This window comes from Saccopteryx leptura, chromosome 2 (genome assembly GCF_036850995.1).
Source record: "Saccopteryx leptura isolate mSacLep1 chromosome 2, mSacLep1_pri_phased_curated, whole genome shotgun sequence".
Taxonomy (NCBI): domain Eukaryota; kingdom Metazoa; phylum Chordata; class Mammalia; order Chiroptera; family Emballonuridae; genus Saccopteryx; species Saccopteryx leptura.
The window spans coordinates 246808064-246822839 of NC_089504.1; the positions used below are offsets into that span (position 1 = coordinate 246808064).

A 14776-nucleotide genomic window follows, 5' to 3' on the forward strand; every position below is an offset into this window, starting at 1 on the left:
ACGTGTTACAAAATTCAAACATTGCTTTAAGAACGTTAAACTGTGAGACCATTCACCTGCCCTAAAACTCACTCTTTTAAAGTGCACAAGTCATGTTTCTATATTCACGACTGTGCAACCATCACCTCTGTAATTTCAGAACAGTTTCATCGCCCCGAAAAGAAAATGTAGCATTCACCACGCTGCCCCCACCCCAAGGTCCTGGAAACCAGTCTTTCTGTCTTTCTAAGTCTGCATAACCTTCAAGTGTTACCTTTTTTTTTGAATGTATATCTTTTCATAAATTGTTCCCTGTCCCAGCCCACGCCCCCCACCCCACTCAGCTCCGCCCTTGGAGGTGGCCAGTGTTTACCCTTCCCCGGGAGAGCCGTACCTGTGAACATGCAACCCGGTGTTTGTTTGTTCTTGCACTGCGAACGGTGGCATTCCATTCCGCGCCTTTGCTATAAAAACGTCTTGGAGATGCGGAAATGGTGTTTCAGGGTGGCGTTTTTGTGGGTCATTCCTCATTATTAATGAAGAGCTGCCTTATTCTCTGTAATTGTTGCATCACATTGCACTGAATGAATGCACCCTAATTTATTTAATGAGCCTCTTACCCATTGATACAGGATGCTTCTAACACTACTACTCTCTTCCGGTTATAAAAAATGGCACCATGCGCAAAAAACAGCATCCCTTGCCCCTCCCACCCCCATCCCACCTCCACCCCTGTCTTCCTTTGTGGTGTGGAGAAAGGGAGCCCTCAGGCCTGACCATAGCGGGGATGTGTGAGCTCTGTTTTTCCTGGCTTACCTGGCATCGCTGTAGCTGCTCTGGGTGGGTGACCATGCCTTTTCCCCACATGCTGTCCCTAACCTAAAGGAGGAGGAGACTCCCGCAGTGAGGGTGTTTGCATGCCTGCTGGTGCCAGCCCCCACAAATACTGGGGTTCCTCCCCAGCGCCAGAAGCCTCCCTGTGCATGGCTGTGGTTCCGAAGCCATCGAGGTCCCTCATGGGACAAGTTCAAATGCGGGCCAAGAAAGGCCCTCCAGGGCCTCGGGGGCTCTGCAATGAGTCTGTGGGATGAAACGTGCACGCCACCCTCCAGGGCCTCACGCCTGCATGCACACATGTGATCTAGTGACTCGGTTTCTGCTGTTTTCTCCTCCAGAAAAACAAGAACAAGAAAAAGGGCAAAGATGAGAAATGTGGCTCAGAGGTGACCACTCCGGAGAACAGCTCCTCCCCAGGGATGATGGACATGCACGGTGAGCTCCCCCAGTGCTGCCAGGCCCTGTCCCACCAGGTCCCTGGGCCGCGGCAGAAACCCAGTCAGCTTTTGTTTCACCAGCAGGTTTGTCCACATTCCAGGCACGGGGTAGGAGGGCTGGGCAGGACTGGTGCCATGGTGCCAACCAAAAGGCCCAGGGAAGGAGAAGAAACTTCTTTTTCCAGCCCAACAAGCCAGGAAACATAAAATAAGATCCTCTTCTCACCCAGCGAGAGGAGATGTTCTGGGGTGTGCACGGTTCTTTTTCCTTCCTGGGCCTGATGTACCACTCACATGACTGTGTGTCCCATTCCCCATTTTGCTTTGGCTCCTGGGAAGCTCCATCCTGGGTTTCTGACTTCATGTGAATCCACATCGGCAGTCTGCCTTCCTTGATTGTCTTACATCAAAAGTTGTCACCGGCATCCCACCGAGCACCTCTAAGCTAGGGACGCACTTTAGCCAGTCTGCAGCTGTCTGTGACATCGCTGGTGTTTATGTCTCCATTTACCTTTTGATCCGAGAGGAAAGGCACACAGGTCCAGAGCCTGTGGCTCCATGAAGTGTCCACAAACACACACACCCACGTGCCCAGCCCAGACGGTCCCAGTAATCCCCCTGCCATTCCCTCCTGGTTGTCCCCTCCCCCACCCCTACCCGGAAAATGGCCCCCTGCGTTCTGACCTCAGAGAGTCAAACGTGCAGTTTCTAAAAAAAAAAAGTCTGACTCTGTGGTATTTATAAATCAGGAAATCTGCATTCCTGCCATCTTTGGGAAGATCTGCTAGGGCAGCCCTGGGCACCCCCCCCCCCAGCCTGTGGAAGCCGAGTACTGTCCCCTGGGGGGGGCATGGCCCCTCCAGGCCCACCTGGCTTGCCTCCTTTTGTCACCTGCCTGGGCCGCCTCTGGTATAGAGCTCACAACACTTGCCTTTTTCCATCTCTTGATCCTAGTTCACTGTCTTTGTACTTGGTGACTACTCTGAGCCTTTTGCACAACGAGGTGGTGTTAGGTGAATAAGTGTATCAAAAAGGAATATCGATTTGATCAAATTTTTAACCCTCCAGACCCGGGCAGGCTGTCTTGTGGGTATTTGGGCTGGGACGTAACCTGTCTCCCTGGCATTGGTTAGCACTCTGCTCCCAGGAGTCTAGAAAACTCCTGGCTTGGCTCAGGGTTTTTGGGTCAGTCATAGAATTGCAGATGAGGAAGGACCTTTTAGAGCAGAGATCCTACCTGGGTTCAGATTCGACTCTCCTAGAAACTCTCCCTAGCCTCGTGACCCTGGGCTAGTCGTTTGACTCGTAAGCCTTCCAGTTTGTCTGTTTTTAATCTGTCGAAGGGGGGCGGTAATGCCTACTTTGTAAAAAGGTCATTGCGGGTATTGAATCCGGTGATTTCTTAAAACCTGGGAGGTTAGTAGCTAACATTTGAGAAGCTGTCCCAGGGTGCCAGGCACCTTGCTAAGTCCATTTCATGACCTCATTTAGTCCCATTGTCCAGGCGGAGCGAGGACAGCAAGGCTGAGAGAGGTGCCGGTCCCTTGCCCAGAGCCAGGAAGCTTATAAATCTCAGTGCTAACATGTGAGGGGTCCTTTGAAGACAGGATCCCAAGTTTGTGGCCCCTAGAAAAATCCAGACAAACACTCCAGAAAAAAAAAACTAGAATGCTGAACAAACCAGTAGCCACAGCCTTCCTGGTATTACTTTCATTTTGGTACGCATGCGGCCACAGGCTAGTCCGGCCCAGAGCATGTGAGTGTGCCGGTGCCTGGAAAGGTGTGGGTCAGGCTGGACTTCTCCGGAAGGCTCCGGTGAGAGGGTGGGGTAGCCGGAGATGGAAGAAGGGGGCATCTACACCCCACTCTGCAGTCTCAGCCAAGGTTAGACCTGTGTCGGGGTCACGCTGTGTCGGGAGACCAGACACAGGCAGCTAACCTGCTAAACGTCCGAGCCATTGTCACTTATTAACATAACTCATGGAGGGACCCATTCCTCCCTCTCTGCTTCTTATACACGTGCACACGTATGTTGGCCTAGGAAGGAAGTTTAGATTTGCTCGAAAGGTAAATCAAAAGAGCATACATCTTTTTTATTTTTATTCTTTTAAGTCCCAGAATTCACAAGAGAACATTTTGTGTTATGAGCACCCCAGAGTACAGTTAAAATCCGATGCAATTTACCCGGTTAGGGCGTGTGATTGCCTGGCGCTTCCTGGGCGGTGGTGGGGAAGTAGAAGAAAGACTTGGGGGGGGGGGGGTCGGAGTTGGGCAGACCAGCCTGAGTGAGGGGCGCTCTGAGCCTCAGTTTTCCCCTCGGCACAGTGAGGGTGTTAACAGTTCCTACCTCGTTGTTTTTTTTGTTTCTTTTTTTTTTTTTTTTTTTTGTATTTTTCTGAAGCTGGAAAATGGGAGAGATAGTCAGACAGACTCCCGCATGCCTCCGACTGGGATCCACCCGGCACGCCCACCAGGGGGCGAGGCTCTGCCCCTCCAGGGCGTCGCTCTGGCGACCAGAGCCACTCCAGCACCTGGGGCAGAGGCCAAGGAGCCATCCACAGCGCCCAGGCCATCTTTGCTCCAGTGGAGCCTCGGCTGCGGGAGGGGAAGAGAGAGACAGAGAGGAAGGAGGGGGGAGGGGTGGAGAAGCAGATGGACGCTTCTCCTGTGTGCCCTGGCCGGGAATCGAACCCGGGACTTCTGCATGCCAGGCCAACGCTCTACCACTAAGCCAACCGGCCAGGACCTCCTACCTCGTTATTTGTTGATAGGATTAAACACGGTGACTCTTGAACCCAGTGCCAACATGTAGCAGGTGCCTAGGACGTGCTGACCCATCCCTCCTTGCCCTCTCTCATCTTTACGAAAGTGGCCTTGGTCCCAGGTGTGCAGCATGGCCCAGAAAAGCAGCATAAGATTATAGTACTATTTTTGAAATCACTACTAGGATATTTGGAGTTCAAAAAAGGCAAAAGATTTATGCAATCTGAAGAGAAACCAGAGTAGGATATTTGGAGTTCAAGATGGCTCTCTGTGTCCGAGGAAGGGGTTCCAAAGCAAGGGTGTCTGTGCCCTGGGACCACCCCCCCAACTCTGTCATTGTCCAATTACCTTTCTTCACTTTTTCTTTTTTATGGTGAAAAATTTTATAATAGAGAACAACAGAGAGAATAGTGAGATATACCATCCCCGTAGACCGACCACCTAGATTTCCACTAATATTATGCCGTGTTGGCCTCATCTATTTTTTAAAAACATGTAAACTTTTTTCAAATTGAAATACAATGTCCATATAAAAAAACACCGCACGGCTCTTGAGAATACAGTTCGGGGAACTCTGACCACGGTGTGGGACTTGTGTGATAGCATATTAAAGTAAAAATTTCTCTTGTTGCAAGTCTGGGCCCAAACACCCGCGCACACGTCACTGATAAATGACGTTGTCATCCTCTGTGCTATTGTCACCCCTCACCAAATTAGCAGTAAGCCTTTAACGTTTTTTCAACTCCAGGCTGTATTCAGATTCCCCAATTGTCCCAACACCTCTCCTACAACTGGCTCATTTGAAACAGGTTTCAGATCAGTTTCTCCTAGGTCACGTTTAGCTGTTAGAGCTCTTTTTTTTTTTTTTTTTTACAGAGACAGAGAGTCAGAGAGAGGGATAGACAGGGACAGACAGACAGGAACGGAGAGAGATGAGAAGCACCAGTCATCAGTTTTTCATTGCAACACCTTAGCTGTTCATTGATTGCTTTCTCATATGTGTCTTGACCACGAGCCTTCAGCAGACCGAGTAACGCCTTGCTCGAGCCAGCGACCTTGGGTCCAAGCTGGTGAGCTTTGCTCAAACCAGATGAGCCTGTGCTCAAGCTGGCAACCTCGAGGTCTCGAACCTGGGTTCTCGGCATCCCAGTCTGACACTCTATCCACTACACCACCGCCTGGCCAGGCAGCTGTTAGAGCTCTTAAATTTCCTCAGTTTACAGTAGTCTTCTCTGATTTTTGCTTGTTTGTTTGTTACTGACTTGAAGAGCCTGGGCCAACCGTGCTGTGGGATATCCCACTTTGTGTGGCTGGGCTTGGCCTTTATTTCAGATCCAGGGGAAGTTGGTCCAGAGGTTTGTTCAGATCAGGGTCAAGTACTTCAGTGCCCAGTGCACGAGAAGTCTGGTTCCCTTACCCAGAACGAGGCCTCAGAGGCCCCCCCAAAGACTTCGGATGTGCCCGGCCACTGTCTGTGGCTGGCTGCGTCCGAACACAGATTCTCAGGGAGCCCGTGGCGGGGGCAGACCAGCCCAACTCCCAGAGCCCTTTGCCTTGCAGGACGTGAGGGACGGTGCTGGGTGTACCGGCTTAGAGGTTCTAGAGGAGGAAGTGTCTCCTTTCCCGGGACAGTGTCCTGCTGCGGGCGGCTAGGCGTGGAGGAGCTGAAACCCCGCCCCCCAGCCTGCCTTTCCTCAGCGGCTGCAGGGGTTCACCTGTGGTTCTGTCCCCCCCACACACAGATGACAACAGCAACCAGAGCTCCATAGCAGACGCCTCCCCCATCAAACAGGAGAACAGCAGCAACTCCAGCCCCGCGCCAGAGCCCAACTCGTCCATGCCTGGTGACAGCACCAACACCAAGGCTGATGAGGCCCAGGCCGACGGGAAAGAGCTCCCCGGGGCCGAAGGTATGTGCCCTCGGGACCGGGCTTGGGGGGCTGGGGAAGGTTCCTCTCTTTATCCAGCCTTCAGCTCAGGTAGAGGCTGATTGACAGGTCTTTAAGGGGACCTTGCCATATGTTGGCCCCAGAAGAAAGGTAAGGCCTGGGGTTTGTATTTGCGGGGGGGGGGGGGGGGGGGGGGGACATTTTAAAAATCCCACCATTTAGTATTTGGAAAATAAGCACTCTGGAGAATTATAGAGTTAGGAAGGGAAAGGGGAGGTGCTGAGATTTTAAATCAGTGGCCAGGGAAAACCTCACCAAGCAAATGAGGCTCAAGTTAGGCGAGGGAGCAAGCCGCCTGGGTAACTGGGAGAACACTGCAAGCAGAGAGAACCTGTACAAAGGGCCTGAGGCAGGAGAACACTCAGTGTGGCTGGAGGGGGGGGGGACTCAGACAGTCAAATGGGATCGGAGAGGGGACAGGGCCCGGAGTGTTTGGGGCTCAGAAGGCCAGTTAGCAGCCCCTGATTTTCATGCTGAGTGAGACGGGAGCCTTTGGAAGGTTGAGGGCCATGATCTGATGGATCACTTCGGTTGTTGTTGTGGTTGAGAACAGATGGGGGAGAAGGGGCAGATGGAGGCAGGAGACCAGTGGAGGGGGGGCTGCCGCGGTTGTCGAGTGGGAGAGGGTGGCAGGTGCACCACGCTAAGAATGGAGGAAGCAGTAAGAAGTGGTCTGACTGTGGAAGGAAGCAGAGGTGTATGGGTGTTTATGTTTGAGGTCTCTGGACCCCCTTTAAATGAACATTTTCACATGCAGAAGGTCCCTCGATTTTATACTGATATGAAAGCCATCTGCATACAACAGGAGCCGTAGTGTTTTGAATTTGCTCTTTGCCGGGGCAGTGCTGTCCCCATATCGCCTCTCTCACAGTCCCGGGCACTGTGGACACAGGATGAGCTGGTCACACCTGGGCCGACACGCGCCAGCGGTGTGGCCTTAGGCTGCCAGCGTCCCTGCCCGCACGCCTTTCTGCTTCCTCATTTATAATGTGAGGCAAATGGAAGTTGCCGTTGCCTCTCTTGCCAGGTCACCGCAGGGAAGTAAGCTAGAGGGCAGACTGCTCAGCTGAGCCTGGCACTGGGAAGGGCCTGGTGAGCCCCGAGTAGGGCAGGGGCGCCCCAGGGGCACTAGGGGCAGGGCCCTGCAGGACCATGTCCTGGCTTCTTTTCCGTCCTGCTTCCTGTCTGGCCATGGCCTTGTTTGGGGTCTGTCTCTCCTTTTAAAGGGCTGGGTGCAGGAATCATAGCTCGGGTAAAAGCTTCCTTCCATAACCACCCCACTTTGGTAACTGCCACCGCCACCCACCACCACCCCACAAGCTGTACAGTCCAGGGGAGCCCTACCACAGTCCTCTTCTAACTACCCCAGGCCATGGGCCTGCACAGTCGCCCGGTATTACTCAGGTGGGACCACCACAGCGGGCTGGGCCCATGCGCCCATGACCAGGGGCCACCAGTGCTCCCACCGTGCCTCTCCCAGGTGTGAGCATGCGGCCTGTGGGACAGGGCCGCTTGGTTGCCAGCTGTTGACCTTGCTGCAAACTTGTTTACTGCCCAGTGAGTTCAGGGAATGACATAATGTTCAAACTCCCTGGACTAAATTTAGGCCCCAGGAAAATAATTTTCCCTGGGTGAGTTCCAGCCCCATCGTGCTAAGAGAACCAGGCCACTGCACCGAACCCCAGAGCACGCCCCGAGCTCCACGGCCAGTTCCCGCTGAGCGCTACGGCCAGGCAAGGGGGTCAGCGTGACTCCCCAGGCTGCCAGCCACCTTCAGGATCTCTCTGCCTACATCTGGGGCCCTGCTTCCCACTCCACACCGCACCACAGAGCCCAGTCTGTAGGGTAGAAAAGGAACTGCGGTCAGAGAGAAGGCAGTTAAAATTGAAAACGTTTGTTAGGGCAAACATATTGTGAATAGAATATAACATTAATATGGATTTTTCTTTTTATGAAATACACATAAGATAAAGGTAACCATGTTAAAGTGCACGTGCCAGTGGCGTTCAATACATTCAGTTGTGCAACCATCACCTCTAGTTCCAAAATGTTTTCATCTCCCCGTCCCTGGTAGCTGATGGAAACCCCGTCCCCGTTAGCACTGACTACCCATTTCCCCTCAGCCCCCAGCCCCTGGCACCCACCGCTCTGCTTTCTGTCTGTAGGTGTACCCGTCCTGGGTATTTCCTATAAATAGGATCCTACAATATGGGACATTTTGTGTCTGGTGGTTGCTTTTACTTAGTACAGTGATACCTCGGTTCTCGAACGCCTTGACTTTCGACCAAATCGGTATTCGACCAGGAAATTCGAGAAAATTTTGTCTTGGAATCCGAACAAATATTTGGAACTCGAACGTCCGAGATTAGCCGAGTTGAGCCGAATGGCGTTCATTCGGCCGAGCGCGCCTTGCCTGCGTCATCAGTGTGAGTCACGCTTTGTCACGCTTTGTGGAGAGAGAGAATCACGTTTTTGTGGAGAGAGTCACGCTTTGTGGTGAGACTCACGCTTTGTGCACGCTTTGTACACTGAATTTAACCCTTAGACATGGGTCCAAAGAAAGCCAGAAGTGGTAATGCAGACAAAGGTAAGCGGAAAGCTGTGAGAACAACGATTGAGCTGAAAAAAGAAATCATTGCCAAATATGAACAGGGCACACGTGTTTCAGATCTGTCTGCTGAGTATGGCATGCCAAGATCTACTATCTCAACTTTCCTTAAGAATAAAGCTGTTATAAAGGCTGCCAATGTTGCCAAAGGTGTTACATTGTTAACAAAGCAAAGGCCTCAGATAATGGAGGAAATGGAGAAGCTGCTTCTTATTTTCATTAAAGAAAAAGAGTTAGCAGGTGACAGCATCAATGAAGTCGTTATTTGTGAGAAAGCACCAGTAAATAGGCATATTTTGGGGGCTTGGAACAAATTAATCCAGTTTCCATTATTTCCTATGGGTTTCATTGTTTCGGTTCTCGAACAATTTGGTTCTCGACCGTTCTCCCGGAACGAATTATGTTCGAGAACCGAGGTATCACTGTATATCGTATTTTCAAGGTTCAGCTGCCTTGTAGCAGATATCAGTACTTCATTCCATCCTGCAGCTGAGTCAAACAGACCACGCCTGGTTTGTCCATGCATGTGCTCACTTACATTGGGGCCATTTCCTTCTTTGGGCCATTATAAATAGGGCTGCCGTGAACCTTTGGGTGTCTGTATTAGTTTGGGAGCTGTGTTCAGCTGTCTTACTCCCAGGGCTGGCGTTGCTGGGTCGTGTAAGTAATTCTGTACAGTGATACCTCGGTTCTCGAACATAATTCGTTCCGGGAGAACGGTCGAGAACCAAATTGTTCGAGAACCGAAACAATGAAACCCATAGGAAATAATGGAAACTGGATTAATTTGTTCCAAGCCCCCAAAATATGCCTATTTACTGGTGCTTTCTCACAAATAACGACTTCATTGATGCTGTCACCTGCTAACTCTTTTTCTTTAATGAAAATAAGAAGCAGCTTCTCCATTTCCTCCATTATCTGAGGCCTTTGCTTTGTTAACAATGTAACACCTTTGGCAACATTGGCAGCCTTTATAACAGCTTTATTCTTAAGGAAAGTTGAGATAGTAGATCTTGGCATGCCATACTCAGCAGACAGATCTGAAACACGTGTGCCCTGTTCATATTTGGCAATGATTTCTTTTTTCAGCTCAATCGTTGTTCTCACAGCTTTCCGCTTACCTTTGTCTGCATTACCACTTCTGGCTTTCTTTGGACCCATGTCTAAGGGTTAAATTCAGTGTACAAAGCGTGAGTCTCACCACAAAGCGTGAGTCTCACCACAAAGCGTGACTCTCACCACAAAGCGTGACTCTCTCCACAAAAACGTGATTCTCTCTCTCCACAAAGCGTGACAAAGCGTGACTCACACTGATGACGCAGGCAAGGCGCGCTCGGCCGAATGAACGCCATTCGGCTCAACTCGGCTAATCTCGGACGTTCGAGTTCCAAATATTTGTTCGGATTCCAAGACAAAATTTTCTCGAATTTCCTGGTCGAATACCGATTTGGTCGAAAGTCAAGGCATTCGAGAACCGAGGTATCACTGTATTTGACTTTGTGAGGAGCTGCCGTTTACCCGGGTTTTAAAGGTAAAAACGAAAAAGACCAAAGAAATGTTGGGCTTGTGCGGGCTTTGCTTTCTGTGCCCTAGATCAGCGATTTTCAACCTTTTTCATCTCATGGCACACGTAAACTAATGGCTAAAATTCTGTCGCACACTAAAAAAGACCCCCCCCCCCCCCATCTGATGGGGAACAAAAACAGGCATCGTGTTGATTCATTCACATGGACTGGCTATTGTTGTGTCGGCTGTTGTCATTTTTTATTTACCAATCTAAGGGGGAAAAGGTCAGTACCCCTGACTAAATCATCAGGTGTTACGTGTTTTAAAGATTCTTGAGGTACACACCAGTTGAATTACGCTGCCCTGGGGTACTTTTCCTGCCATTCCCTTTAATCCTCACAGTGACTGACAGGGTGGTTCTTATCAGTCTTGATTTTCCGAGGGCAGGGGTAATCTGAGACTGAGGACCCCAGTCCCGCAGGAGAGAAGTAACAGAGGCCTCATGGGTACCCAGGTCTGTCTGGAAACAGACATCAGCTTGTATGCAGAGCCCAGCCCTGGAGACAGCAGACCGACCACCCTACCATTAGCAGCAGGGAGCCCCAGCTCAGGTCCTGGCCGGGTGTCTCAGAAACCCCAGAAAGCAAAGCATTCTTGAGTACCGTAGTGTGCTCTTTAAAAATCAGGGTGAGCCTGACCTGTGGTGGCCCAGTGGATAAAAAGCATCAACCTGGAATGCTGAGGTCACTGGTTTGAAACCCTGGGCTCACTCGGTCAAGGCACATATGGGAGTTGATGCTTCCTGCTCCTCCCCCCTTCTCTCTCTCTCTGTGTCTCCTCTCTAAAATGAATAAATTTTAAAAAAATCGCCTGACCAAGCGGTGGTGCAGTGGATAGAGCATTGGACTGGGATGCGGAGGACCCAAGTTCAAGACCCTGAGGTCGCCAGCTTGAGTGCGGGCTTATCTGGTTTGAGCAAATGCTCACCAGCTTGGACCCAAGGTCGCTGGCTCGAGCAAAGGGTTACTCAGTCTGCTGTAGCCCCTCGGTCAAGGCACATATGAGAAAGCAATCAACGAACAACTAAGATGTCGCAACGAAAAACTGATGATTGATGCTTCTCATCTCTCTCCGTTCCTGTCTGTTCCTATCTATCCCTCTCTGTCTGTAAAAAAAAAAAAAAAAATCAGGGTGATATGTGACAGGGGCCCCTGAGTGCCTGCAGAGTAGGACCATGGGCAGGATGTGGCCGCTCCCTCTGTGAGCTCTGCTCTGTGCCCCAGAGCTCTGCTCTGCGGAAGAAACGCGGTGGCAGAGCAAGGAGGCCAGTGCTTAAGAAATAGCCCAAGTAGCCCTGGCTGGTTGGCTCAGTGGTAGAGCATCGGCCTGGCGTGCAGAAGTCCTGGGTTCGATTCCCGGCCAGGGCACACAGGAGAGGCGCCCATCTGCTTCTTCACCCCCCCCCTCCTTCCTTTCTGTCTCTCTCTTCCCCTCCCGCAGCTGAGGCTCCACTGGAGCAAAGATGGCCCGGGCGCTGGGGATGGCTCCTTGGCCTCTGCCCCAGGCGCTAGAGTGGCTCTGGTCGCAACAGAGCGACACCCCAGAGGGGCAGAGCATCGCCCCCTGGTGGGCAGAGCATCGCCCCCTGGTGGGCGTGCCGGGTGGATCCTGGTCAGGCGCATACGGGAGTCTGTCTGACTGTCTCTCCCCATTTCCGGCTTCAGAAAAATACAGAAAAAAAAAAAAAAGAAATAGCCCAAGTAACTGGCGAAAGGGGATTCATTAAATAAGTGATTGCTGACAGACTACTGTGTAGCCACCTTGTCCGCTCTTCTATTTAGAGGATTTTTAAAGACATGAAAATTTCATCCAAAATACTGTGTCATCCCATGTAGGAGAGAGGGGAATTATGTGCCCTCAGGGTTTGAAAAAACATCTGGAAAAATGGGACTAAATCCCCTACAATGTTAGTGGGGTGGTAAAGCGGTGGGTGGTGTGAGATAATTGGCGATTTTACCTAGACTTTTTTCTGTATTTTCTGTTTCTTGCAAAGATCAGTCATTACTCTGACGATCAGAATAGTACCCACATTATTAAGGGGAATGTTGACCAGGGGGCAGTTTCTCTACCCGTTCCCCCTGGGTGGAAAAGGTAGGCCCTATAATGGAAGAAGCAGGAGTCCGCAGCCATGGTGGTTGGAGTGCGCCGTGTCCACCAGAGGGCGCTGGGTGCACACAGCACAGAGCATGGAGCATCCTTTAGATGTCCTCTAGGGGGATGGTGGCAGGTAATGGGTGTGCAGGAAAGGGTTGGAGACCACAGGGCCAGCACGTGGACTGGCTGCTTAAATCAGGCATCCCTAAAAAATAAGCAAGAAGCTTCCCAAGTGCTGCCCCCTCCCGCAGTTTATTGTAGCTCTGGCAAGCCGACAGGTCCCCAAACTACCCAGTTTTCCAGGTATTTTTAGTAATTGGTCCATCTGGCCCCATACATCACGTGTCTGAAAGCAGCTTCTGTCGTCTTGCTTTTCCCTCAGATACTTCTGACGAACAGAACTCACAGTCCTCGGTGGAAAACGCGATGAGCAGTTTAGAGAAAGTCGAGCGGCAGCCATCTGGAGACACGGGTCTAGCGGCGGAGCCGTCCTCAGTCTCTCAGGTACCTTGACCGAGGTCTCGGGGGCAGCCAGAGCGGCCAGGCTCCCGTCGGGGGGTCGGGGGTATGTTGAAAGGTGTTTTGTTATTTTCTTTTTCTCGTTGAGACGATTGGAACTTGCGTGTATTCGTTCGTTCAGCAGTTATGCGTGAGCAATCGTCTGGGTCCCGCCCTGGGTGCTGGGGCTGCCCCGAAGGATGAGACCCTGGAGGGTATAGGAAGGGGAAGGGTCCTTGACCCCAGCCTCAGCTTTTCCCCCCCTTTTTTTTTGTCTCCACAAAAGCATGGCCTACTTTCAGTGACCCCAGCTCAACTTCCTTTAGAGCTAGGAAGATAATTCTTCAGAATCCTCAATGCTAGATCAAATAAAGTCTTTGGAAATATTTTGCAACTGACATTACCCCCCCCCCTGCCCAGACCCCTTTCTGGGTCATCGCTGTTTGTCAGAATCCGGGCTGAATCAATGCAGAAGCAGGTGACCCAGTAGATGGGAGCAGATGTCCTGGGTTCAAATCCCAACTTGGTCACTTAGCCCACACTGAGCCTCCATGTCTCCTCCAGCTGCCAAAATGGGGTTGCAGAGTTGTCCTAGGGCCAGCGTGTGAGGAGGTGGCAGAAAGAAGGGAACACATGGTGGGGCTGGACACAAGAGACGCCTCAGTGTTGCCCCAACCACCATGAAAGCTTTTACTGTCAACCCTTTCTCTGCTCATTCGAGAGGAGTGGGGACTCAGCGGTAACCCAGCGTCAACAAGTGAAACCGTCTCCACGATGCTGAGCAGTTTCCGGAACCGCAGGAGAAACTGACCCGCAGCAGCGGAAACAGGAAAGGACAGGACTCAGCAGGAGTCTTTTAGAGTTAGGAGATAATTCTTCAGGATCCTCAATGCTGCATAGAATAAGTCTTTAGAAATATTTAGCAGCTGGCCATACTCTTTCTGCACATTGTGCACCATGTGGAGCCTTGAACCAGGCCTCCCCAGAGGACGTGCCTCTCGGACGTCAGCATATACAGACCCGTGGGCCTGCCTCTCCCCTTTATCCTATGGCACACTCTCCAATGCCCAGACACCAAGGAAGTGTGGTCGGAAGACATGCGCTGTGGCGGGAAGTTTGTCAAAAGAGATCTGGCTTTAATAAATCTGGGGTCATGTATAGAACAGACTGGCACGGTGCTGTTAAAAGGGGCACAGTTGACCCAGGTACAGATAAAGAATGAAGAAGTAGGCCCTGGCTGATTGGCTCAGTGGTAGAGCGTCTGCCTGGCATGTGGAAGCACCCATCTACTTCTCCACCCTTCCCCCTCTCCTTCCTCTCTGTCTCTCTCTTCCTCTCCCACAGCCAAGGCTCCATGGGAGCTGAGTTGGCCCAGGTGCTGAGGATGGCTCCATGGCCTCTGCCTCAGGCGCTAGAATGGCTCCAGCTGCAATGGAGCAATGCCCCAGATGGGCAGAGTATCACCCCCTGGTGGACATGCCGGGTGGATCCAGGTCAGGCGCATGTGGGAGTCTGACTGCCTCCCTGCTTCTAACTTTGGAAAAATACAGAGAAAAAAAAAGAGTGAAGAAGTAGTCCCCCTGTGTGAAATGTAAAGAGCAAGTCACAAAGCCTCAGGCCTTGCGTGAGCCTCTCAGATGGAAAATAAAAGTCAAAGCATCGTGTTTAGTTAATAAAACAAAAAATGTCAGCTGGGGTCTCCCGGACTCTTGAACTCAGTGGAGGAAAGATCAGCTTGAAACTTAGGTCCACACCTTGGGGACATCTGGTGCTCCCTCCGCCCCCTGACGTCTGAAAGTCCTGGAATCATTCGTTCCAGTATGCCCCATCTCCACCCCCATCTGTCCTCGCTGTGCCCACACAGACTCACACTCTCTCACCTGCAGAGCTGCTAGGCTTGCCGGCAGGACCTAGGGTGCATTTCGGCGAAGCAGACAATTTGACGTTGAACTTCAGCCGTGTCTGTTTTAAAAAGAAGAGTCCTGCATCAGCCCACTTCCCTGTCGAGAGGATTCCTCAGCGCATCTCCCTTGCCGAGCTTATGA

The 14776-nt window shown here is 51.4% G+C and overlaps 1 protein-coding gene across 1 annotated transcript in view; it reads left to right on the forward strand.

Annotated features, from left to right (window-relative positions):
* The window catches only part of BCL7A (BAF chromatin remodeling complex subunit BCL7A), a 29993-nt gene that overhangs the window by 10513 nt on the left and 4704 nt on the right, over positions 1–14776 (forward strand). The window contains exons 4-6 of the mRNA XM_066371064.1: positions 1155–1251; positions 5759–5926; positions 12616–12737. Of these exons, the coding sequence (XP_066227161.1) occupies positions 1155–1251; positions 5759–5926; positions 12616–12737 (387 nt within the window). The remainder of the gene's footprint in view (positions 1–1154; positions 1252–5758; positions 5927–12615; positions 12738–14776) is intronic.